Genomic DNA, 26880 nt, shown 5'->3' with positions numbered 1-26880 from the left:
GCAGCTCTTAATGTTCTTTCGCACACAGACCTGACACATGCCCCTAGTCTCATTCGTTGGTGTCTGGGGTCGCGTTGAGGATTGAGTCAGGGACGGACATGGTTCTACCTGAGGCGCCGATTCTGTAAGTTTAACAACTTGGGCAAAGTGTGTGGTCAGTGCGGTCACGTGCAGTCAGCTCGAGAATGGCAGCACGGTTAGCCTGTGATTCAGAGTCAATTTTGGTCTGGTTAGTCTGGTCAGTTTGATGATGATGATGGCGTTTCATGAGCCTCTTCACTTGTGGACTTTGTAAATTGTTCTAACAGGACATCATCACGAACCTGTAAGGTAAGGAATGGTTTGAGATCACATCTGACATGATAATTCTTCTCATTTAGCCCTTGATAGCGTGTGTGCAGAAATGTACCTTGGACAAGTTCTTGATCATAACCAAAATGTGCACCTGGTTTTTGTGACTGTCTCGGAATGTCCCAGGTTTTGTTATCTTCGACACAGAATTTTATAGTGCCTCTTTGCAATGTTTTTGTTGATGATACTAGTGCAGCGTGTTCGACCGGAAACCAATTCCTTGTGTGTTCTACATACTTGGCAATAAAGATGATTCTGATTCTTATTCTGACCGGTGTGGGGATGTCTCTCGATGGAAGAGGTGTGACCTCAACTCCTCCTCTCATGTCAGCTCCTTCCCCAGTAGGTTCCTCCGGAGCATCTAGGAGCTCGCTGATCATGTCATCGAGGTGAAGGAATTGAGACATGCCTTCATCTTCTATGTGTCTTAATTTGTCACCGCTGACGTAGTCAATAATCACATCAAAAAGTTCTGGTTCACTAAGGGTCGCAAGGTCCTCAGTGTCACTCTCATACACTGCGCTGGCAACAGTTAGTAGCTAATTGACATCCAAGGCTAATAGTGTCTTTGGATCTTGACAATCGATACCCGTCGTGGAGTTGTGGGAGCCATCGTTAGCCCCTGAAGCCTCTACACTCTGGAGAAAGGACAGCACGGCACGGATCCCGGACGAGCCCCCAATTGTAACCGGCCTCAGGCCTAGGGTATACCTGGGTCGGTCCAAAGGCGTCACAGGCAGGTAGCACTGTGAACGACGAGGAAAGACAACACGTGACAAACGTGTTAACCAGCTTCACACAGCGGCATTTATGGCTGAATGCGCATGCGTGAACTGAGCCTACATTGTCTTCCTCTGTTCCATTCACAGGCGTGTAGCGCCCTCCTGACTTGGTAGTTTAATCGAATAACATACAGTAACGGAGTTCGTTTCTCACCCCCTACATCTAGGCTGCAAAGTGCTAATCTGACTCTTTAACAAGTGAAAACATGAATATTCAGCCTTTTGTTTAGTGGTGAGGATCATATGAACTATATATTGCCTTAAACACATTTACCAGAGCAAGAGAAAAACGTTTTCTGAACAAAATGTTTTCTTTGTGGTTTTAATTTTTATGATGAAGTTAGTGCCTATTTAGGCTACAGAGTGCTAATCTGACTCTTATACAAGTGAAAACATGAAGATTCAGCCTTTTGTTTAGCTGTGATGATCACGTGAACTTTTTATTGCCTTAAACGCAATTTCAGAGCAAGAGAGACACGTTTTCTGAACAAAATGTTTTCTTCGTGGTTTTAATTTTATGATGAAGTTAGTGTCTATTTAGGCTGAAGAGTGCTAATCTGACTCTTATACAAGTGAAAACATGAAGATTCAGCCTTTTGTTTAGCTGTCATGATCATGTGAACTTTTTATTGCCTTAAACGCATTTTCAGAGCAAGAGAAACACGTTTTTCTGAACAAAATGTTTTCTGCATTGTTTTAACTATTATGATGTATCTATTTAGGCTGCAGAGGGCTAATTTGACACTTATACAGGTCAAAACACAAAGATTCAGCCTTTTGTTTAGCTGTGAGGTTCATATGAGCTTTTTATTGCCTTAAACGCATTTTCAGAGCAAGAGAAACACGTTTTCTGAAGTAAATGTTTTCTTCATGGTTTTATGTTTTATGATGAAAATGTTGTGTATTAGGCTGCAGAGTGCTAATCTGACAATTATCTAAGTGAAAACATGAAGATTCAGTCTTTTGTTTAGCTCTGAGGATCATATGAACTTTTTATTGCCTTATACGCATTTTCAGAGCAAGAGAAACACATTTTCTAAACTTAATGTTTTCTTTATGGTTTTAATTATTATGATGAAATTAGTGTCTATTTAGACTACAGAGTGCCAATCTTACACTTATACAATTGAAAACATGATGATTCAGCCTTTTGTTTAGCTGTGAGGATCATATGAACTTTTCATTGCCTTAAATGCATTTTCAGAGCAAGAGAAACACGTTTCCTGAACAAAATGTTTTCTTCATGTTTTTAAGTTTTATGATGAAATTAGTGTTTTCTAGTCTGTACAGTGCTAATCTGACATTTATACAAGTGAAAACATGAAGATTCAGCCTTTTGTTTACCTGCTCGGATCATATGAACTTTTTATTGCCTTAAACGCATCTTCAGAGCAAGAAACACGTTTTCTGTACGAAATGTTTTCTTCGTGGTTTTAAGTTTTATGATGAAATTAGTGTCTATATAGGCTGCTGAGTGCTAATCTGACAATTATATAAGTGAAAACACGAACATTCAGTCTTTTGTTTATCTCTGAGGATCATATGAACTTTTTATTGCCTTAAACCCCTCTCAGAGCAAGAGAAACATGTTTTCTGCACAAAATGTTTTCTTCATGATTTTAAGTTTTACGATAAAATTAGTGTCTTTATAGGCTGCAGAGTGCTAACCTGATACTTATACAAATAAAACATGAAGATTCAGCCTTGTGTTTGGCTGTGAGGATCATATGAACTTTTTTTTGCCTTAACCCTTTACGGACGATTGGTTCAAATTCGGTGCACTAAAGATAAATGCTTATAGATCGAGAAATTTAAAGGTAGCAGTTCAAGTGCCGATTGGAAGTTATGCAGCACAAGTTACATGTCCCTTTAAAACAGGTTATGTGCAGCTTTGCCTTTAAGAGCGTCAGTGACATCATCTCCTTCTTGCGCAACACAACGTGCGCTCCTCCATCTTCAAAGCTACTTTTTATCCTCATGTATCAAATATCACGTAAGTATATGTTGTGACGATTTTATGAGCTATTCAGAAGAGTTTACCGTTATACTGAAATGCATAAACTAACGCTAACTCGTTTATTTACCAAGAAATATTAAAAATAAATAGTGTCCCGTATTTGGAACATTCGGTGTGCTAACGCTATTTTCATGATGGTAGTGTTGATCCTGACTTGGTACCCGATGTGAATAATTGTAAGTGAATGGTGCGTTTTACACTAATAGCTGTACCTCATAGCTTTGCATTCTCAATATAATTATTGAAATGGAGGTCCATATGTTTTTTTTTACAAGTTTCTGTGAAAAAAATTACAGGAAAAGCTAAAAGTCTATATTTTATTGGGGGCAAATCAAAGACAGCAGAATTACTTCTGAAGGCCTTGAGGACATTAGATTGTCATGTCAACTAAAATCATCTGAGAGAAAGAATTTGTAATCAGAAAATGTAGAAGGTAGTTTTGAAGAACTTAATGGGTTGCATTTCCACTTGTGTTATGTAAGGTTTTGTTGCCACCGGGTGGACAAAATAGTCCCCTACTACCGTATATGCATTTACTACCGTATATGCATTTCACATTCTCAAATACAGTACAGTGACTAGATGATAAAGCATCTGAAAGGACTGAATTTCTGTTTGTGATGTAATGTAAGGAAAGAGATGCCAATTTCACGGTAAGATAAGAGCATTGACATAAAATGGTCGGTATAGTTTTTGCTTTTTTGAATGTTACTGTGCCCATGTTTTTTTTCTAAAATACAAATGTACTGTATATCTTTCCAAATCCTGATGAGAATGAAATAGATGACCATGTTGATGAAGACATTTTGGCATCGGGACACAGTCGTGACTGTTGCAGTGATGAACTTCTATCACTATTCAAATATTTTCAAAGGACTTTCGATGAAAAAATGATGGCTATTATTGTTGAACAGTCGAAATTCTATGCAATGCAAAACAACATCAACACGCCCCTGTGTCTCTCCAAAGAAGAGCTTGAGAAGTGGCTGGGATTGTTATATTGTTTCTCAATCTCAAAATGACCAAACACTCGGATGCATTGGGCTTGAAAGCTATCTCCACTAACTGATTATGCTGCAGAATGTACTGTATGTCAAGGGATCGCTTCGAAATTATAAAAAGGAACTTGCATATAGCAGACAACACAAAACAAGGAACTCGGGGAAGCCCAAATTATGATCCCTTGCACAAAGTAAGGCCAATGATAAAAGTTTCAAGAATTACCCAAATCACAGCGTTTGTCACTTGATGAACAAATTGTACTCTATGAAGGTAGATTTACACTCAAGCAGTGTCTACCAAATACACCAATGAACTGGGGGTTCAAGTTGTTTGTGCTGGCAGGTTATGATGGCTACATCTATGCATTCCATATACAGGAACGATAGATCCAGTCAGTGACTCCAAGGTTCCCGATCTGAAAGTGACCTCAAATGTTGTGCTCCATTTTGCCCAAAACATCCAACCAGGAAGGAATCATCAATTGCATTTTGATAATTGCTTTACATCTATCCCCTTACTCTAACATTTGGCAACAAGAAAAATCTGGTGTTGCGGCACAGTGAGGCTCAATCGATTGTTCAGCTGAACCGATCCTCACAGCTAAACAAAACGCTGAATCTTCATGTTTTCACTTGTAGAAGTGTCAGATTAACACTCTGCAGCCCAAATAGAGACTAATTTCATCATAAAAGTTAAAACCATGAAGAAAACATTTTGTTCAGAAAACGTGTTTCTCTTGTTCTGAAAATACTTGTAAGGCAATAAAAAGTTCATATGACCTCACAGCTAAACAAAAGGCTGAATCTTCATATGTTCACTTGTATAAGTGTGAGATTAGCACTCTGCAGCCCAAATAGAGACTAATTTCATCATAAAAGTTAAAACCATGAAGAAAACATTTTGTTCAGAAAACGTGTTTCTCTTGTTCTGAAAATGCTTTTAAGGCAATAAAAAGTTCATATGATACTCACAGCTAAACAAAAGGCTGAATCTTCATGTTTTCACTTGTATACATGTCAGATTAGCACTCTGCAGCCTAAATAGACACTAATGTTATCATAATACTTAATACCATGAAGAAAACATTAAATTCAGAAAAGATGCTTCTCTTGCTCTGAAAATGTGTTTAAGGCAAAAAGTTGATATGATTCTTACAGCTAAACAAAAGGCTGAATCTTCATGCTTTCATTTGTATAAATGTCAAATTAGCACTCTGCAGTCTAAGTAGATAAAGTAATAAAAGTTTAAGTAATAAAAACTTCATATGATACTCACAGCTAAACAAAAGGATGAATCTTCATGTTTTCACTTGTGTACGTGTCTGATTATCACTCTGCAGCCTATATAGACAATAATATTTTATCATAAAACTTACAACCATGAAGAAAACATTCTGTTCAGAAAACGTGTTTCTCTTGCTCTGAAAATGTGTTTAAGGAAATAAAAAGTTCATATGATCCTCACAGCTAAACAAAAGGCTTAATCTCATATTGTCACTTGCAGCTGCACTCTGCAGCCTAAATAGACACTAATTTCATCATAAGAGTTAAAACCACGAAGAAAACATTAAGTTCAAAAAACGTGTTTCTCGTCGATTTTTTTATCGTACCATTCGTTCTTTCCACTAATCCTGCACTCTGTGGATGGTACGCACAGTGATTCTTTAATGTAATTCCTAAATGTTCGGAAATTTTGGTTATTACGTCATTACCATAATGTGGCCCATTATCACTCCAAATTATTCTTGGTATGCCATGTTCTGGAATAACATGTTTGCATAATGCTTTTAGCAACGGATAATGTGTCGGATTTCTTTGAAGGCACAATTTCCACCCATTTGGTGAATGAATCAATTAGCACCAAACAGTATTTATAAGAACTACCTGTGCTTATTTCAATGAAATCCATGTGGACCACTTCAAAGGGGTGTGGCCCCTGTGGAAATGTTCCTCTTTGTGGTCGCATATTACCCTGTGGATTATGTTTACAGCATATCAAACAACTCCGTCAAACGTTTTTTTTGCATATGAGTTGAAACCTCTGCTTAAATGGAATACCTTTCCTGCTATAAACACCATCCCTTCCGTTGATACATGTGACCTACCATGGCTCAACCGAGCCACCATAGGAAACATGTTTCTCGGTAAACATGGTTTATTGTCTATTTTATACAGCCCATCAACTAGTTTAGCACCATCGGCCAGCCACAGATCTTTTTCGGATTTTATGGTTGACGCTTGCATATCCTTCAAAACTTGTGTGGGCACTAATTCACGTGTCTCTTGATTTACTAGATTGAAAAGAGTCTAAACAGCCTTTTTGGCAGCTGCATCTGCTCTTGCGTTACCTGTGCTAATCCTGGCATTAGCCCTTGTGTGCGCTGCACATTTGCATACAGCCACACTTTTTGGAAGGAGGATAGATTTCAACAATCTTCTCAATAAATCTGCATGTTCAACAGTATTTCCTTCTGCCCATTTACACGCTCCCGTCAATGCAACAATTTCTGCTGCTTGCGTTAAATACGTTTTTGGTAATGCAATAATTTCAGCAATAATTTCAACGTGGATGCTGTCAGGTTAAGGTGTGTCTTCCAAATCAGGTTGTAGAAATGTAATCATCTTTCTTTCTTTTTTTATTTCCTAGAAGTTCAACTTCTTCTTGGCAAAACTGTAACATAGTCAAAGAAGTTATATTACCTGTACTTTCTAGATTTTGGAACAAAGTGATTGATACAGTCTCGTTTTCGTCTTCAGTTGGTGAGACAAGATGTCGTCAATGTACAAAAGAATTTGAGAAGTCACCAAATTTTTTAAATCAACAATACATGAAGCCATTTCTTGTGAATTTATTATTTTTTTTTTTCACGACTGAGTCCCCCTAGTAGGGGACGTGTGTTCCAGTCTGCTCTTATCTTGAAAACACATCTGGTCTTCTATAAGCAGCAAGGGGGGTGAGATGGTGAGTGGGGGGCAGAGAGGGCAGCCGTTAGAGGAAGTGGTGGGTGGACCCCGCGCGCAAATCCCCACCCTGACCTCTGACGCTCAAATTCCCCAGCCCACAGCTCGCCCCTCATCCTACAGCGGTTAATTATGTCTGTCTGTCTTAGCAATGGCGAAGACCATGAGCTCCTTTATCCTTTTAAGGCAGGAGGTACTTTATCAGCGGCCATCTTTGAAGACATAGCTTTTTCATTCTTTCCAGTCTGCTTAGATTGGTCAACATATATGGAATCCTCATCAGCAAATTCAGGAATACAGTTGGGGTGTCAGAAAACATATCCAAAGCATCCTTTCAATATGTTTTCACATCTAACCCACTTTTTTTATATATTGAATTTCATAACCCGGTGAATTGGAGCTTTTCTTAAAAAAACTTTTGCACACATTTTTCAATTCACCAGAGAACACTTAAGAAATCCCTCCTGTTAACTCTCGCAGAAAGGCACACATCCAGTGTTAATACAAACACAAAGAACAAAGACACCCGTTGTGTTAGTCTCCAACCGCGAGACGCACTCACATACACACACACACACACACACAATGAATGCACATGCACACAACAGCAAAGCCCGCCCGCTCAGACAAGTTTTGAAAGTACACAGCAGCGATCTGTCGCCCAATCAGCTTCAGACAAGTATTGGAAGTCACACAGCAGTGATCTGTTGTCCAATCAGCTACGGACAAGTATGTTGGGAGAACATCAGACTGAAAGTTGATACTTGTTACATTCTGCTTTCGCAACTATTCAACTAATCTTCTTTCTTCTTTTCCTTTCGGCTTTTCCCTTCAAGGGGTCGCCACAGCAAATCAGTGTCCTCCATCTTTAGAGGTTTGATCCGCATGTGTGTTTTGGTCAAGTTTTTACGTCGGATACCCTTCCTGACACAACCCTCTGTATTTATCCGGGCTTGGGACCGGCACATGAAGACTTATGTCCCTTTGTGGCTACAGAACAAGCAACTCGCTCAGTAAAAGACTCCCAAACACAAAATGGTCATCGGCACAGCAACATTGAAAGAAGCAAAAACTATCCTTACCATTTGATGACAATGGTCTGATCTTACCGTGAAATGGGCATCTCTTTCCCTACATTCCATAACAAACAGAACTTCAAAGTCCTTGAAGATGCTTTATCTTCCAGTCACAGGACATATGTCTAAATGAACATCTCTTTCCCCCTATATTGCATCACAAACAGAACTTCAAAGTCCTTAAAGCACACATAAGCGAAAAACTGCTAACTTAACGCATGGTTTGCATGAAGTGGAAAAGCACACTATGAACTTTAGGACAGTCTTTCTCCATCTACTCATCCATTCTTCAAATTCAAGTTTTCTCGATTAGTTCTTCCCTAGGGCCAAAATTATCTCAAGGTTGCAAATTGCGGACACATTTGTCTGGTATGTCTAATGGAGTACAGAAGAAGCTATAGTTATTCATATATAATAAATTAAACATTTTATTATTATTATTTTAATGGTCCTTTGAGTGCCTCTCCGTTCATTCGCAGTCAAGCAGGAGTCTAGATTCAAACGAATTTGATAACGTTGAAAAGTAATTCCAAATGTGACCATTTGTTATTGTGAGAAAGCTGCCATATCAGTATTTGAATGTCCAACGTTAATAATAATAATAATAATAATGCATTTTATCTATAAGCGCCTTTCAAAACTCTCACTGTCACTTTACAGTCACAAGATTTTGATGAGAACATCTATGATGTATCTTGTCCAATAAAAACGCTTTGATTCCAAAAGTACCCTGAAAAGTTTTTTGTTTTGTGGGTGCGGCACCTGGCACTGCATGAGCGCTCTCTGCAGGTCCTCCCTCCACTCCTCCAGCGAAGTCCTAATAAGCTTCATAATTCCATGTAGTCTAAATTAAACATGCAATAACATAATATGTACTGATCTACACATGAAATAACATAAAATGTACTAAGCTAAACATGGAATAACATAATGTTTACGAGTGTGCATAAAACACTCTATCATGAATCTTCATGTTTTCACTTGTATAAGTGTCAGATTAGCACTCTGCATCCTAAATAGACACACATTTGACCATGTACTGTCACTTCCGGGTTGAATGTACGCTGGCGCGCTTTTGGCTGCCGCTGTTCGCCCGCAAACATTTTGGCTTCTTTTTGTTTTTTTACGATTCCTGTACCACTGGAAATACTCGACAGTCACCAGAGGAACTTATGGTCGAACTCCAATCTGCTTTGGCTGTCGGATCGTCTCGTGATTCCGGTCGTTTATCCGGACCGCGAACGAGAACACGGACGATCTCCACCCACCTGTACCCGCTGTTGAGGGCTAACCTGGGCGCTGCCTGTCTCTGGACGTTGCTGGGTGCTATCATGTCGCTCCTCCAACGACCCGTTGGACGGCTGCAATATTCGGCGTCAGAGCTGCTTGAACTCCGCTCCCGGTGGACGAGCGTGCCACAGGCGATTTTCCGATTCCCGGAAATCGCTCGCCGCCCTTCCCGGAGGTATATCCACCGCGGATCACGTCGAGACTTTCACCTCGACGACTCCAAGGATATCACCTCCCTGTGGTCATCTTTCCGCCGGCCACGCAGAGGTTACAGCCGCTCCGTGCAACACCGTGTGTTGGCCGGCCTGGCTAGGTCGGCCAATACCCCTCAAAATGACACCACCAGCGTCACTTTCGGCCTCCTGAACATCCGCTCGCTTACGGGTAAGGGTTGTCTTATCCAAGACATCCTTAGTGACCGTAAGCTGGACTTCTTCTGTTTGAATGAGACCTGGCAAACAGCGGGGGACTTTTCCGAGTTGAACGACACGACGCCACCTGGGTTTGTTTACCTCTCAAAACCCCGCCTCTCGGGCCGCGGAGGCGGTCTCGCGATATTTTACCGCGAGATCTGGAAAGTCACTCAAGTACCAGTCCCGGAAACTCTCTCATTTGAATGCCTTGCGTGTCAAATTTCTGGTCCATCTCCCACAGTTATAGCCACTGTATATCGTCCCCCTAAACCACATCGTGACTTTTTAAAAGACTTCTCAGCCGTCCTCACACACCTCTCCACTCTGTCACCAAATATTATTATCCTTGGGGACTTCAACATACACATTGACAATTCCACCCATCCCCTCACCAAAGACTTTATTTCCTCATTGGAGAGTTTTGGCTTACACCAATTCTCTGATTTCCCCACGCATATAAAAGGGCATATCCTGGACTTAATATGCTGCTGTGGTTTTACCCCCGCCAACTGCACAGCGAACGAACTTCCTGTAACGGACCATTTCCTCGTCTCATTTAACGTTCCCATCACACTCTCTCTCCCCAAGCCACCGCGCATCATCACTTATCGGAACATCCAACACATTGACACTGTCACCCTCACTGCAATGGCTGCCAACCTCAAACCGGACTACAACTCCCCCCCTGATGAACTTGTTTCCCAATACAACATGGACCTTGCACACATGCTCAACACCCTTGCTCCTGTTAAATCCCGGTCAGTCCAATTCACTCGATCCGCCCCTTGGTTCACCGCCCAACTCCGCTCCACCAAGGCGAAAACTCGGCAGCTGGAAAGACTTTACAGAAAGACCGGCCTCACCACCCACCAGGACATGTACACAGCTCACCTCACCCACTACAAGGACTCTATCACACGCGCAAAATCGGAATACTATTCTGGACTGATTGATGCTAACAGTGGGAATTCACGGACTCTGTTTTCCCTATACAACAAAATCATTCAACCCCCTATCTCTCTCCCCCCACACTTTCACTCCTCAGACACCTGCAACGCACTACTTCTGTTTTTCACTGAAAAGATCAACAAGATCCACCAGCACCTCGGCTCCTCTGTATCCCCCCCCTCCCCCAACCTTCCTACTCCCTATCAACTGCTGTCGTCTTTTGAACTCCCTCATCCCTCCTTACTTTCTGACCTCATCACCAAGTCCAAGAATTCCACCTGTCAACTTGACCCCCTCCCTACTGTCCTCATCAAATCTTGTCTACCTGCTCTCCTCCCTTTTATTTCAGCTATTATTCACTCCTCACTGTCCACTGGAATTGTTCCTGTCCCTCTTAAAACCGCAGCTGTAACACCAATCCTGAAAAAACTTGGTTCAGATCCCAATGATTTCAATAACCTACGTCCAATTTCGCATCTTCCATTTATCGCTAAAATTCTCGAAAAAACCGTCGCCTGTTAACTCCACTCTCACCTCACTCACAATAACCTCTACGAACAATTCCAGTCTGGTTTCCGTCCCCGCCACAGCACTGAATCAGCCCTCATAAAAATCACGAACGACCTTCTCATAGCAGCAGATACCGGCTCCCTCTCTATTCTCATCCTTCTTGATCTATCTGCGGCCTTTGACACAATTTCTCACCCCATCCTGCTCAACCGACTCTCCACTCTAGGCGTGACACACACCCCACTCAGTTGGTTTCACTCCTACCTCACTGGCCGCTCACAGTTTATCCAAATTACCTCATTCACTTCACGGTCCTCCCCTGTGTCTTCTGGTGTGCCCCAAGGTTCTGTCCTGGGGCCCCTTCTCTTTATTATATACCTTCTTCCCCTTGGTGATATCTTCCGCAAATTTGGAATTCATTTTCACTGCTTCGCGGATGACACCCAGCTCTACCTCTCCAGTAAACCCGACGCCTCTCTTCCACCTGCATCCCTTACACTTTGCCTCTCAGAAATCAAATCCTGGTTTTCTCATAACTTTCTCAAACTAAACAGCGAAAAAACTGAACTTCTCCTTGTCGGTACAAAATCCACCCTTCACAAAGCAAACAGTTTCTCTCTCACCATTGACAATTCTACCGTGTCCCCCGCCCTTCAGGTTAAGAGCCTGGGTGTCATCCTTGATAGCACACTATCTTTTCACTCCCACATAAATAACATAACCCGGTCTGCATATTTTCACCTCCGCAATATCAATCGTCTCCGTCCCTCTCTCACCCCTCACACCACTGCTATCCTCGTCCACAGTCTCGTCACCTCCCGTATCGATTATTGTAATTCACTTCTTTTCGGGGTCAATCAAAAATGTCTCCATAAACTCCAACTAGTCCAAAATTCCTCAGCCCGGATCATCACAAAAACCCCCTCATTTCACCACATCACTCCTGTCCTCCAACAGCTCCACTGGCTCCCTGTTAAACTCCGTATTGAATTCAAGATACTTCTGTTTACATTTAAAGCCATCCATAACCTTGCCCCCCCCTATCTGTCTGACCTAATTCAAATCTCCGTTCCTACTCGGGCCCTCAGATCCTCTTCCTCCCTCCACCTCTACACGCCCTCTGCCCGTCTCACAACGATGGGGTGCAGAGCTTTCAGCCGCTCCGCTCCTAAACTCTGGAACTCACTTCCACCCAACATCCGCAACATTGACTCCCTTCCTACTTTCAAATCTCACCTGAAAACCCACCTCTTTAAACTTGCTTACATGGTCTAATTTATTATGCTGTTTTATTATTTATTGCTTTATGCATGATTTTACTGTTTTGTGTGTTGTCTTTGTTGTAAAGTGTCCTTGAGTGTTCAGAAAGGCGCTTGTAAATTAAATGTATTATTATTATTATTACATTTCATCATACAATTTAAAAACATGAAGAAAACATTAAGTTCAGAAAACGTGTTTCTCTTGCTCTGAAAATGCGTTTAAGGCAATAAAAAGTTCATATGATCCTCACAGCGAGCAACAAATTGTTACAATTAGGCTTGATCGAACCAAATATATCCGACGTTGGAGATGCGATGGCGGAAATCCAACATTTTATAAGAGAGCTGCAAATGCTAAATTATCTTCTGGCTGCCTTTGCGTACAGTGATGACATTTGTCAGTTCAAAAGTACTTTATAGTTACGACTAAAAAGGCAGCGTAACCTGTTAAGATTGATTTGATTACGGATTACTATTATTAATATGAATTGAATGCAGTGCACATTAAAGTAATTGACTGCAGTGCACATTAAAGGGATTTCTCGCCACCGATGTCAGTCAGAGATTCAGACTGAATCAGATATATTGTATAGGGCTTCCACGCTAACCAGCTTCTTTCAGAATTGGGAGAAGGAGATTCTTCAGGAGAACTCCTGGTGCGTCCGTGCCAGGGTGACCGGAGATGAAGCTGGGTTGCGCGGAAGGATGTCCTATGCAGAAGCGAAACTGACTGTCAACTGGTGCCCTCCAAATGAATGACAAAAGGCGAGTATGATGACCATTTACGCAGATTGCCATAATGTTGCTGACCATATCAACTTGTGCTAAAGAATTGTGGAAGGCTGTCCTCCACCCATACAATGTGGCGACATGCCGAAATTTTGCCTACAAAATTTTGGAACAATGATTGACGAATGGTTTTATACAAATTGATAATCTGTGCAATGTCAAAGACGGATCGTGTTCCACGCAAACATTTTCCCAGTTGGCAAATTGAGACTTTTCATGTCTCAACAGGGGGTAGTGACGATAGCTCAGATCATCATTGCCAAAATTTTCACTTTTGGTAGTGAGTGATGTTGGCTGCAACGTCATTCCCCAAGAAAGTCGTGCATTCCAGAAATAACCACTAACATATACTAACCAACGTTTCATTTTTCTACTTTCATTCCTTTCATCACTTTGCTGCTGTGAAATGTAAATTTCTCCACTGTGAGACTAATAAAGGCATATCCAATCCAATCCAAATCCAATCCAACTAACATCTAACAATGACTTACTGCCATCTCTGTGAGAGAATGCATTGCAGAGCTAAACGATGAGACAGACTTTAATAGGGAAAGAAACACCAAGAATGTGTGATGTGTAAAATGAAACCATCCTTTCGACATGTGACCTGGCACAAGTCTTCTTTTGTTCTCCACAGGACGGAGCTGCGGTCTGAAGAGAATGACGTGCACCACACCAACGTGGCATGGAACGGTTGCGGAGCTGCGAGCCGTCTTAGCAGACACAACTTTTTTTCTGGATTCGCGAGGACACCGTTCGTCAAGAAGATTCCCGATGCATGTCAGTGGAGCCGCGTCGACAGATCACACACCTTTTCACAGTACCAGCTCATCCGTACCACACCCTGGGGCCTGCTTGCGACAAATATTCCTCAATTTCATTCCTCCTCGTGGTCCTGGTGATCACCATCCAGGATGCCATGAAGATTTGACTGTTGTAGCGAATGACATGACTTTAATTTGAGATTGTTTCCATTGTGATATTTGTATTTTGTGATTTTCTTTTCTTTTTTCGTTCTTCTTTCTGTTCACCTCCACCGATGTTAGATATGTTCATTAGGGGGGTTTGGGGTAATTCGCTATACAAACATCTCTAAACATTGCTTCTAATCTTTGTTAACGTTTGGACTTCCTGATACGTCATACCCTGCCTTCCTTTACATGATGTCGCATTTACATTACGTCACATCCTATCGCGTCACACATTATGCGCCATATAAATGCTCTCCCGTTCTAGTTCGTCTCTCTCCCCTGTCTGCCTCTCTCCTCGGCCGACACCGCGATGTCTCCGCTCTCTTTAAGATTAAACCAACTTTCTGTTCAACCCCCTGGCTTCCTGATGATTTAACCATCCTCTGCCATCAACGGCCGTAGAAGTAATGAACCAGGGACGAACGATCAAAATAAACCCATCACTTTATTCGGAGGAGTCATGTTGTATTTGAAAACATAGTTATTCTCAGAGTCTTGAAGGAAAAATGTTATCACCAGATTGATATTGAAATCAAGAAAACATTTTTCAAAAATATCAGAAAGATGTTATGACCAAATGAAAAATTAAAATCAGAAAAACATTGTTCAAAAATATCAGCGACATTTTGGTATTGAAGTGATACCATGTCTCAGTGACCTCAGCTGTTTCCTAAATCTGAATCATTGTTCCTTCGTAGTCGACGTGCACATTCCACCATTATGTCCCTGATCCACTGGTGAAGAGACGCTTTGATCCTCTCCTCTTTCATCTGGAACTGTTTTATGTAACAAAGAGGGTACAGAAAGTGCTTAAGAATGAATGTCTCTCTGTGTCTTTGTGTTGTCATGTTATTTGTTATTTAGTTTTTTTTGTTCTTTTGACTTCAAGACGGCGCCACGTGAGTGGCTGCCTTTCCAGCAGCTCCTATGTTTTGCTTTTCTACTTTCATTTCTTTCATAACTTTGCTGCTGTGAAATGTAAATTTCTCCACTGCGAGTCTAATAAAGGCAAATCCAATCCAATCCAATAGCCGTAGTAATAAATTGGATAAGCAGAACTTGGACACAGGTAATGCAGCAACCCCCACACAATGTCAAGAGAGATGAAAAACAAAATGTATGCGAAATTATGACAGGACACTAAATTTGTACGTGACGAAGGTCTTCCTCCACAATTCTGATGACAAGGGCGGGGTCACGCCAGAATGATCCATCCAGTTCAGTGTGCGGAGCCCTCAGGGCGAGGTTGAACAGCACTGTTCACCAAACATCGCACACGCTCCATTGGCCACAACCTGTCACGTCCGCTCGAGGAGTGATGACAAGACTCGAGGGACGCCGGAAGGTAGTGGGGATCGGATCCGAAATACACGGTGGAGACAGTGATTCAAGTAAAGAGTCTTTACTGAGCAACATCAAACCTAACAGAACGTCGAGTGAAAGGAAGGTAGATGACTATAAACAGACCTGCGTGTGGAAGGGTGACGGGGGACTTCCAGGAATACACTGACAACAACTGCACGGTAAGGGTGGCTTTTATAGTCAGAAGACACAATTAAGGAAATGGGGAACAGGTGCGTGAGTCAGGAGAGCCAGGAAGGGAGGGGCCCGCTCCAAGGAGCAGTGGAGGAAGAGACACGATAGGAGGGGCATGCTCCTGGCGTCGACGAGGATGGGACAGTGCCCCCAGCTCAACGGACGCCTCTTGGCGGCCCACCCGGTTTGGAGGGGTGACCCAAGTGGAATCGGTGAGAGATGGGTCGAGGATCCAGGAACGGGGGACCCACTGACGTTCCTCCGGCCCATAGCCCTCCCAATCGACCAGGTACTGCACTTCCCTGCCCATGCGCCTGGAGTCCAGTATCTCCCGCACGGTGTAGACCAGGCCGTCGTCCAACGTCCGGGGGAATGGGGGGGCTCGGGTGCTGGTCTCCACTGGCTTGAGGCGGGAAACGTGGAAGACCGGGTGGATCCTCATCGTAGGTGGCAGCCGGAGCTTCACCGAGACCGGGCGGAGGATGGCCTCGATGAGGAAGGGACCTGTGAAGCTTGGGCCCAGTTTGGCCGAAGTCCCGTCCAACCGGAGGTCCCTTGTGGACAGCCACACCTCCTGTACGACCCGGTATTTGGGTGCCTGGCGGCAACGACGATCCGCGACCAGTTGGTTCAGGGACGCTGTGCGTACCAAGGCGGCCCTGGTCTCCTTCCACACTCGATGGGCCCATCTCAGGTGGTGTTCGATGGACGGGACTTCCACCTGGCCCTCCTGGGTGTGGAACAGAGGTGGCGGATAACCAGAGTGTTGTGGGCGTGCTCCAACCAGGGCAGCTGGAGGGCCCATGACGCAGGACTGTGAAGGCACATGCGCCGGAGCGCTGCCTCCAGGTCCTGGTTCTTTCTCTCCGTCTGGCTGTTGGTCTGGGGATGTTAGCCAGACGAAAGGCTCGCCGACGCCCCTAGTGACCGACAGAAACGTTTCAAATACCTTGGACACGAACTGCGGTGCCCGGTCCGACACGATGTCCGCCGGAATCCCGTGGAGACGGACGATGTGGTTAACCAGGAGTTGAGCCGTCTCGATGTTGGACGGCAACCTGGTTAACGGGATGAAGTGGGCCGACTTGGAGAATCGGTCTACAACGGTGAGAACGACCGTCTTGCCACGGGACGGGGGGAGACCTGTAACAAAGTCGACGGAGATATGGGACCAGGGTCAGGAGGGAACCGGTAGTAGCTGGCGAAGTCGTGCCGGGGGCTGGTGGGAGGTCTTCCCACGGGCGCAGGTTGGGCACGCCTTAACGAATTCCGTGACGTCCCTCCTGGACCACCAGAACCGCTGGGCGATGAGCTGGACCGTCCTGTTGACTCCCGGGTGACAGGCGACCCTGGAGGTGTGTCCCTAGAGTAGCACCTCAGTGCGTAGCGCCAGGGGGGACAAACAGGCGATCCACCGGGCAGCCCTTGGGGATAGGATTAGCCCCCAGGGCCTCCTTGACTTTCCTCGCAACCTCCCACCGCAGGGCGCCCAGGATGTGTTGCGCCGGCAGTATGTTGGCGATGACCTCCTCCCTCTCTGTCGGCTCGTGGATGCGAGATAGGGCGTCAGGTTTGGTGTTCTGCGACCCTGGGCAGTAGGTGAGAGTAAAGTTGAATTGCGTGAGGAACAGCGCCCATCGGGCCTGCCGCGAGTTGAGTCTCTTGGCGGACCGAATGGCGGCCAGGTTCTTGTGATCGGTAAATACGGTGAAGGGGTATTTGGACCCCTCAAGCCAGTGTCTCCACTCTTGCAGTGCCAGGATGACCGCCAACAGTTCCCGGTTCCCCACGTCATAGTTGGCTTCTGCGGGGCTGAGCAGGCGGGAGAAGAAGGCGCATGGGTGGAGTTTCTGGTCAACCGGGGAGCGCTGAGATAGGAACGCCCCCGCTCCGGACTCAATGCGTCAACCTCGACCGCAAACGCGAGGTCCGGGTCAGGGTGACGTAATGACTGGGGGGTTGTAAAAGGCTTGCCGGAGGCGGTTAAACGCCCCCTCTGCATCGGGTGTCCACCTGAAAGGGACTTTGGTGGAAGTGAGGTTAGTGAGGGGGAGTGCCTTCTGACTATAACCACGGAAAAAGCGGCGGTAGAAATTGGCAAACCCCAAAAATCGTTGGGCGACGAGGGTGTGACACAACCAAGAGCACATCGACCGCCAAGCAGTCCTAGAACGCCATCAGAGATGTGACTGTCACTCGTTTTGCTTCCAATAGCCCAATACGTTCCTTCAGAATAATTTGCATGCTTCTGGACACTGTAGTGGAGATAGCGGATCCCATCACCACGTGCCACGTGTTTGATTCCAAATAAAAATGGATCCCCAACGTGCAGCAATCTGGTTCACCAATTTAAACTCATCTGGCACGCCACGAGGAACTCCAAATGCACCAATGTAGGTGGAATCTCAAACTCTCAGGGAAGTGCCGTGTCGGTAACGGAGAAGCCCTTTCTCCGTCATCGACGATAGCGCATGTGTATACTCTGCTGTGAACGTAAACGTAGTCATCGGAAAGCTCTCAATTATATTCCATATCATTCTAACTCTTATTGCATGATAACACCCCCTTTAAAAATAAAAATAAAACCGAAATAAAATCCTTATCTGCCAATAATTAAATTAATATAGAATCAACTTTAAATTCTTCTTTCTACATTTAAAGCTATCCATAAACTTGCCCCCACATACCTATCTGACCTTCTTCAACTTTCTATTCCCTCTCATTCCCTCAGATCTTCCTCCTCCCTCCATCTCTGTGTGCCCCCCTGCTTGTCTCAGCACGATGGGGGACAGGGATTTCAGCTACTCTGCTACCAAACTAACTCTGGAACTGAATTCCTCCCAACATTCCCAACATCAATTCTTGCCACCTTCAAATCCCATCTCAAAACCCACCTACTTAAAAATGCATTTTCTGTGTAGCTCTATCTCTTGTTTGTATTTATAATTGTATTTTAGTTATTGTATTCTATGCTTGTCTGTGACTGTAAAGTGTCCCTGAGAGCCTTGAAAGGCGCTTGAAATAAAAGGTATCATTATAATAAAATGGTCAGTCCAATTTATGGTGAATAACTACCTCAATATCGTGCCAGACCGCACACAAAAACATCCTAACCACAATAAAAAAAACAAAAACAAAGATGACGATTTAAAATCATCCTCATCCTAAATACAATACAGTAGTTTTTGTTATTTTTTTACACACAGTAATCCAAATTTGTGCACCATTTGAGCCATTCCAGCATTCTGAAGCAAAACTCAGATAAACAAAAAAATAATAAGTTCAGCAACATCAACCCAGGAACACATTAACGAGGTAGAGTGAATTGAACATCCTTTGTTGAAAACTAACATCAAAGAAATGAATAAACTAACAAAATCGAGTCCAGTGCAGCAACAGTATTTCATGGGCAAAAGCGTAAAGATCATGTGCTACCGTGCTTATTTACCTATTTAAAACTGGGCTGCCGAGATCATACGTGTCAAACTCAAAGTCTGTGGGCCAGTTCAGGCACACCACATAATTTCACGTTGGCCGCAATTTAGATAGAATTCAATTTGCAAAATGTCAACTTTAGAAGTTGCTTTTTTCGCTGCATTGTCATCAGTGGTGTTGTGTGCGCTGCACACTAATATATCTCAAATTGATGTGGTAACTGAAACGCATTTGTCCTCTATATTTGAGATTTTTCTCTTTGTTTTTACAGCCAATTCCTGAAAATCATGTACAGGGTATAGTCCTCTGTTCTCCTCAACCTGACAGCAGTGACCTATCATAGAAGAGGTCTGGCACCGCCACCTCTGGACGTTAGGGATATATATGTTTATATGTGGGGCCGAAACTACTCGAAAACTTTAGCTCGCTGACAAAGCCTCTTCGATGAGAAACGAAACGTCCGACACCTTCAAAGAAGTACAGGTGACGGCGGAAGAAACATTTTCATCGATGGACCACTCCTGTACGACTGAGAGCTGACACAGACGTACAAGCATCCCATCTCAAAACCCAGCTATTTATAATTGCATTTTCTGTGTGCAGCTCTCTCTCCTGTTTCTATAATAATATGGTATTTTATTTATTGAAATCTATTTGTGATTGTATTTTATTTATTATAGTACGTATGCTTGTCTGTGACTGTAAAGTGTCCTTGAGAGCTTTGAAAGGCGCTTAAAATGTCATGTATTATTATGATTATGTTGTGAAATGGTTGATAACAAGATCAGTCTCGCTGAAACATTTTCATCGATGGACCACTCTTGTACGACTGAGAGCTGACACAGATGTACAAGCATCCCATCTCAAAACCCAGCTATTTAAAATTGCATTTTTATTTGACTCCTTTTCACTACCATCGACGCTGGTTGGTATTAGCCCTATGCTGGAGGGTTCTGATAACTCATAGTTTGTGTTGTCGAGGGTGGTTAGATTCAAAAAGTAAGTATTGGTCAGTGTGTATGGCCTTCCTAAAGATTTCTGTTTTTAGCGCTCTGTCCTCCTTTATAATTGATTCACACTCCAAAAAGGCTAGTTGGGTCTCTTTAATGTCCTTGCGAGTAAATTTGATATCGATGTCTACCGAGTGCAGGTGATTTGTGAAGGAAGAATTTCTTTTTATAATTATGTGTCCTTCACATATCTAAACCAGTGCCTCGGTTTTGTACCCGGGAATGATGTGAGAGCCTGTTTCTCCATTTCTTCCATGGCCAGACTAGCCACTATGGGTTAAACTGGTGAGCTCATAGCACAACCTGTCATGATCTGGTTGGCGACCAACGGGGGGCGCTGTCGGCCCCGCCTGCACCTGCACAGGTGCTGGTCGTCCCGATCAGATTGGCGACCAGCGGGTAGCGACGTCAGCCCTGCCGGCAGCCTCGCAGGTGCTGGTCGTTATAATCAATGACACTTAAAAGGACACCTGGCACGATCATCCGGTGCCGATTCATTGTTTGTTTGCTGCTTGGTTGCAGCATGCATCGTGTACGTGTTTGTTTCACCTTGGCGGACTTTTACTTTTGGTCTTCTTTTGCTACTTTGTATTTTTTCCATTCAGATCATTTTGATGTTTTACATTTTGTTCCTGCTGACTCTATTTTAATACAATTTGTCAAACAACCTCCTGCTCCCTCCTGCCTGCTTTTGGGGATCCGAACCCGCCATCACCACCTCGCAAACCGTGACAGAATGAATCGGCCAACCATCGGATCCCGCAGGTACATCGGACCCGTCTCATTTCCACCCTGTGCCTGGCAATGCTACGTCCACGTTAGCGCAAGCCTCATCGAGTTTGAATTGCGTCACTCGACGAGCCGCAACGTCCACGTAAACGTCCGGCCGAGACCTCCTTCCAGGTGGCCGTCCAGGGTGACACTGGGTGACTGGCATTGCACGCCCACGTCCAGCCACGCTGTCGTCGTGCATGACGAATTGAGTCTCATCCACGACGAGCCGTGCAACGTCCGCGTCAACGTCAGTCCGAGACCCCACTCACCGCTGGATCACGGAGCGGCTCTGGACTGGTCTCGTTCCCACGGAGTCGGGCAGTTCACGCCCACGTCGGCGTCCGGCCGAGACCTGGTCCCATACGGCCGTACGGGGTGCCATTCTGCGCCTGGCAGTTCGACGTCCACGCAGAGCCATGCGCCGTCGCGTGAACGTGCGAGAGGGATCGCACTCACGCCCACGACGATCCGTGCCGCGTCTTCGTCCACCCCAGGCCGAGTCCCGTTCCCATCAGGCCGCCGCCCGTCGTATGCTGGAGAGGCAGCGGTTGCCCTCTCCACCGACCGTTCCCTGGCGAGTGGACCTTTTGGGAGACTGTTGGGACTTCTGGAAGCAGCCCCTTGAAGGGGGGGTACTGTCATGATCTGGTTGGCGACCAACGGGGGGCGCTGTCGGCCCCGCCTGCACCTGCACAGGTGCTGGTCGTCCCGATCAGATTGGCGACCAGCGGGTAGCGACGTCAGCCCTGCCGGCAGCCTCGCAGGTGCTGACGTCGCTACCCGCTGGTCGCCAATCTGATCGGGACGACCAGCACCTGTGCAGGTGCAGGCGGGGCCGACAGCGCCCCCCGTTGGTCGCCAACCAGATCATGACACAACCACGAATTTGTTTGTAAAAAAAATCCCGAAATGTAAAATACGTAATATTGAGGCAAGTAATCAAGTAATAAAGTAATCAGTGTAGCTTCGGGGTATACTCCCCTGTTCTCCCCAACCCGAGAGCAGTGACCAATCATAGCACAGGTCTGGCACCGCCACCTCTGTACGTTAGAGATATATATATGGGGCCGAAACTACTAGCAAATTTTAGTTTGCTGACGAATTCTCTTCGATGAGAAACGAAACGTCCGACACCTTCAAAGAAGTACAGGCGACGGCGGAAGAAACTTTTCATCGATGGACCACTCCTGTACGACTGAGAGCAGTGGCGGGCCGTGCATGTCACTCCGAGGCCTTCAGTAGTGCTATGTCTAAATCAATCAGCTGCGAGTGTGATATTACTACACGTCCACTAGAGGATGTGGTTAACCAGGAAATAACTTGTGACATGAAGAAACTTAATAAATATTGTCATTAAATGGCTCAAATTTTTACTATGAACGTATGGATTCATAATGACCTCAGAAAATTGCAATATTATTAGCTATTTTTGCAAGCTTCTGAGCTTTTCTACCTTAATGATGTCCATCTATTCTTGAAAAGTCTATCTTGAAAATGGCTTTACCCGGCAGGAGGTTGTTTGACAAATTGTATTAAAATAAAGATCAGCAGGAACAAAATGTAAAACATCAAAATCATCTGAACGGAATGTTTTATTTTGATTATTCTCCGTCTGGTCCTTGACAACCTCTGCTGACGTAATCACCCAGCGACACTGATCTCGTTATCAACCATTTCACAACTTAATAATCAGAATAATACATGACATTATAAGCGCCTTTCAAAGCTCTCAAAGACACTTTACAGTCACAGACAAGCATACAGTTCTGCTTGGCGCACGATTAATGTCATGACGGTCCCCCATGAGAGAGCATTTCTCGGCCCACAGAGTTTGGGGTGGCTGCAAAAAAAAACTTCCAGCACCTGGTATTCCCATGCGGTCTCCCATCCAAGTACTAACCAGGCGTTCTCAGGGTAGTATGGCCGTAAGCGATGAAATACGCCAGAAAATCAGGCAGGGAGAGCATCTTTCTTTGCTCTGGTGTTCGTTCTTGCCGGATGATAGGGATTTGGTTTTCCAAATCCAGTCTGGAATCGATGAATAGTACCCTAGAAGGGGTTATGTGTGTCGTGTTGTCAAATAAGGCACATGTGAGTCCAGCTGATGCGTTAATGTGGGTAACTTTTATTTGACTTCCAATGCAATCCGTTTCGTCCATTCATTCCGGGTAGAGTGAACGCTCGCGCGAATGGTTGCCGCTGTGCACAAAAAGAAAGAAAACGTTTTTCCCGTGACTGTAACGTGTCCTTGAGAGGTTTGAAAGGCGCTTAGAAATTAAATGTATTATTAGATTTCTCTCCGTCTGGTCCTTGCCACAAGGCCACAAGGGGGCACAAGCCAGTGTGTTATTGTGCCGGTCCCAAGCCCGGATAAATACAGAGGGTTGTGTCAGGAAGGGCATCCGACGTAAAAATGTTTCCCAAAACAAATATGCGAATCAAACCTCTGAATCCCATACCAGTCGGTCGAGGCCCGGGTTAACAACGGCCGCCATTGGTACTGTTGACCTTCAGGGTGCCAGTGGAAAATTGACTACTGTTGGTCGAAGAAGGAGAGGAGGGATGTGTGCCCGGAGGAAAAGAGAGAAATGGATGCAGAGAAGGAAGGTAGACATACTGTCTGTCCAGGAGCTTAGGGTCAGGGTTTAAGTTGTTCTATCATGGTGAAGACAGAAAGAGAATTGGAGTTGGAGTTATCTTAAAAGAAGAGTTTGTTAGGAATGTCTTAGAAATAAAAAGAGTATCAGATAGAATGATGCGTCTGAAGCTAGAAATTGAAGGTGTGATGTTCAATGTTGTTTGTGGGTATGCCCAACAAGTAGGCTGTGAGCCGGCAGAGAAGGAGAAGTTTTGGTTGGACTTTGATGAAGTCATACAGAACATCCCGAGAAGTGAGAGGGTTGTAATTGGTGGAGACTTCAATGGACATGTTGGCGCAGGAAACAAAGATGATGAGGAGGTGATGGGCATGTTTGGACTCCTGATGAGGAACGCTGAAGGACCGATGGTGGTTGACTTTGCTAAGAGAATGGAAATGGCGTTTGTGAATACTTTCTTTCAGAAGAGACAGGAACATAGAGTGACCTATAAGAGGGGAGGCAGAAGTACACAGGTAGAATACATTTTGTGTCAACTGCACCATCTAAAGGAAATCAGTGACTGCAAAGTAGTGGTTTGTGAGAGTGTAGCCAGACAGCATAGGTTGGTGGTGGTGTAGGATGACGCTGGCAGTGAGGAAGATGAAGAAACCAAAGGCTGAAGTGAGGACAAAATGGTGGAAGTTTAAAATGAAAGAGTGTTGCATGACATTTAGGAATGAGGTAAGCACTGGGTGGGCAAGAGGTCCTTCCAGATGACTGTTAAACTACAGCGAACATAATCAGAGACACAGGTCGGAAAGTACTTGGTTTATCGAGTGGAAGAAAGGTAGATAAGGAGACTTGGTGGTGGAATGGGGAAGTGCAGGAGTGTATACAGAGAAAGAGGTTAGCAAAGAAGAAGCGGAACACTGAGAGGACGGACGAGAGTAGACAGCAGTACAAGGAGATGCAGCGCACGGTTAAAGTCAAGGTGGCAAAGGCCAAACAGGAGGCCTATGATGACTTGTATGCTCGGCTGGACAGCAAGGAAGGTGAGACTGATCTTTACAGGCTGGCAAGACAGAGAGACAAAGATGGTAAGGACCTGCAGAAGGTTTAGGTGATTAAGGATAGAGATGGTAATGTATTAGCAAGTGCCAGCAATGTGTTGGCAAGATGGAAAGAGTACTTTGAAGAATTGAAGAATGAGGAAAATGAGAAGGAACAAAAAGTAGAAGATGTGACTGTTGTGGACGAAGACGTAGCAAGCATTAGCAAGGATGAAGTGAGGAGGGCGCTGAAGAGGATGAAGGGGGGAAAGGCACTTGGGCCTGATGATTTACCAATCGAGGTATGGAAGTGTCTTGGAGAGGTGGGGGTGGTGTTCCTGACTGGGTTATTCAACAAGATCTTAGATGGTGAACAGATGCCTGAAGAATGGAGAGGAAGTGTACTCGTGCCCATTTTTAAGAACAAAGGAGATAGGCAGAGTTGTACTAACTACAGAGGATTAAAGTTGATGAGCCATACAATGAAACTCTGGGAAAGAGTAGTTGAAGCTAGACTAAGAGCAGAATTGAACATTTGTGAACAGCAGTATGGCTTCAAGCTAAAAAACAGTACGACAGAGGATGAGGAAGTCTGGAGTGACGGAAAAGTATGTCAGAGCGGTGCAAGACATGTATCATGACTGTAAGACAGTTGTGAGGTGCGCTATCGGTATGACTGAGGAATTCAAGGTGGAGGTCGGACTCCACCAGGGGTCAGCTCTGAGCCCCTTCTTGTTTGCTATGGTGATGGACAGGCTGACAGACGATGTTAGACAAGAAACTCCTTGGACCATGATGTTTGCAGATGACATTGTGATCTGTAGCGAGAACAGGGAACTTGTGGCGGGGAAACTAGAGATGTGGAGATATGCCCTGGAAAGGAGAGGAATGAAGATCAGTCGCAGCAAGACGAAATATATGTGTGTGAATGAAAGGGATCCAAGTGCAAAAGTGATGCTACAGGGGTGAAAGATAAAGAAGGTGGAGGATTTTAAGTACTTGGGGTCAACTGTCCAGAGCAATGGAGAGTGTGGAAAAGAGGTGAAGAAGCGTGTCCAAGCAGGCTGGAGCGGCTGGAGAAAAATGTCAGGTGTGATGTGTCGTAGAAGGGTTTCCGCTAAGATGAAAGGAAACGTGTATAAAACAGTGGTGAGACCAGCCATGATGTTGGGACTGGAGACAGTGCAACTGAAGAAAAGACAGAAAGCAGAGCTGGAGGTAGCAGAGCTGACGATGTTGAGGTTTTCTTTGGGAGTGACCAGGTTGGATAGGATCAGGAATGAGTACATTAGAGGGACAACTCATATTCGAGGCTTTGGAGAGAAAGTCAGAGAGGCCAGACTGAGATGGTTTGGACATGTCCAGAGGAGAGAGAGTGACTATATCGGGGGAAGGATGCTGAGCCTTGAACATCCAGGCAGGAGACCGAGAGGAAGACGAAGAGGAGGTTTATGGATGTGGTCAAAGAGGACATGAAGGTAGCGGGGTGTGAGAGAAGAGGATGCACAAAACCGGGATAGATGGAGGACATTGATTCGCTGTGGGGACCCCTGAGGGGAAAAGCCGAAAGAGAAAAGAAGAAGTGCTTTTACAATAACTCATCCAAATTTGGGTTCCATTCATAAGACATACAGTGATACCTCAGTGTCCGAACTTAATTGGTTCTCAGAAAGTGTGTGTAAGGCGATAAGTTTGTCTGCCGAACATTTATTTCCCATAAGAAACCATTAAAAATGAGAATAATCCGTACCCAGGTCCCCATAAAACATAATTTTGCATGAAATAAGCCTTTAAACTACACAAAATATACAATCTTTTATGTATAATAAATATTGTTATTGTATTGTAAATAAAGAAATAAACAGTACTATATAATAAAGTCGTTTTATTGACCTTTGTGATGGTCGTTGATGTCGTTGCCTCTTGATGATGTCTGAGTGAAGTTGCCCTGCTTTCTCGGCGATAATACCCTCACTCAGAATGTCCCCTGCTAGCCGCTTTCCGTTAATCCAAATAAACAGAAGTTTTTCAACGTCCTCTATTGCCTGAGACGGTAGCTGGTGTGAGGGAAGAGGATGCACAAAACCGGGATAGATGGAGGACATTGATTCGCTGTGGCGACCCCT

General features: G+C 44.5%; 1 protein-coding gene across 4 annotated transcripts in view; it reads right to left on the bottom strand.

Moving 5' to 3' along the window:
* Positions 1–14271: 14271 nt before the first annotated feature.
* LOC148890942 (vesicle transport protein GOT1A-like) overlaps positions 14272–26880 on the bottom strand; it is a 30847-nt gene continuing 18238 nt past the window's right edge. The window contains exon 5 of one of the 4 annotated variants that reach the window (XM_089010475.1): positions 14272–15147. In XM_089010475.1, the coding sequence (XP_088866601.1) occupies positions 15031–15147 (117 nt within the window). In that variant the 3' untranslated portion in view covers positions 14272–15030. Of the gene's footprint in view, positions 15148–22717; positions 26879–26880 lie in introns of those variants that run through there. The other 3 variants (XM_089010474.1, XM_089010478.1, XM_089010477.1) reach the window with 3 other exon arrangements.

This window comes from Hippocampus bargibanti, linkage group LG12 (assembly GCF_051943395.1).
Source record: "Hippocampus bargibanti isolate YZ-2025 linkage group LG12, ASM5194339v1, whole genome shotgun sequence".
NCBI classification, from domain to species: Eukaryota; Metazoa; Chordata; class Actinopteri; order Syngnathiformes; family Syngnathidae; genus Hippocampus; species Hippocampus bargibanti.
Note: the sequence above shows the minus strand (reverse complement) of the source record. Positions and strands in the feature narration are given on the sequence as shown.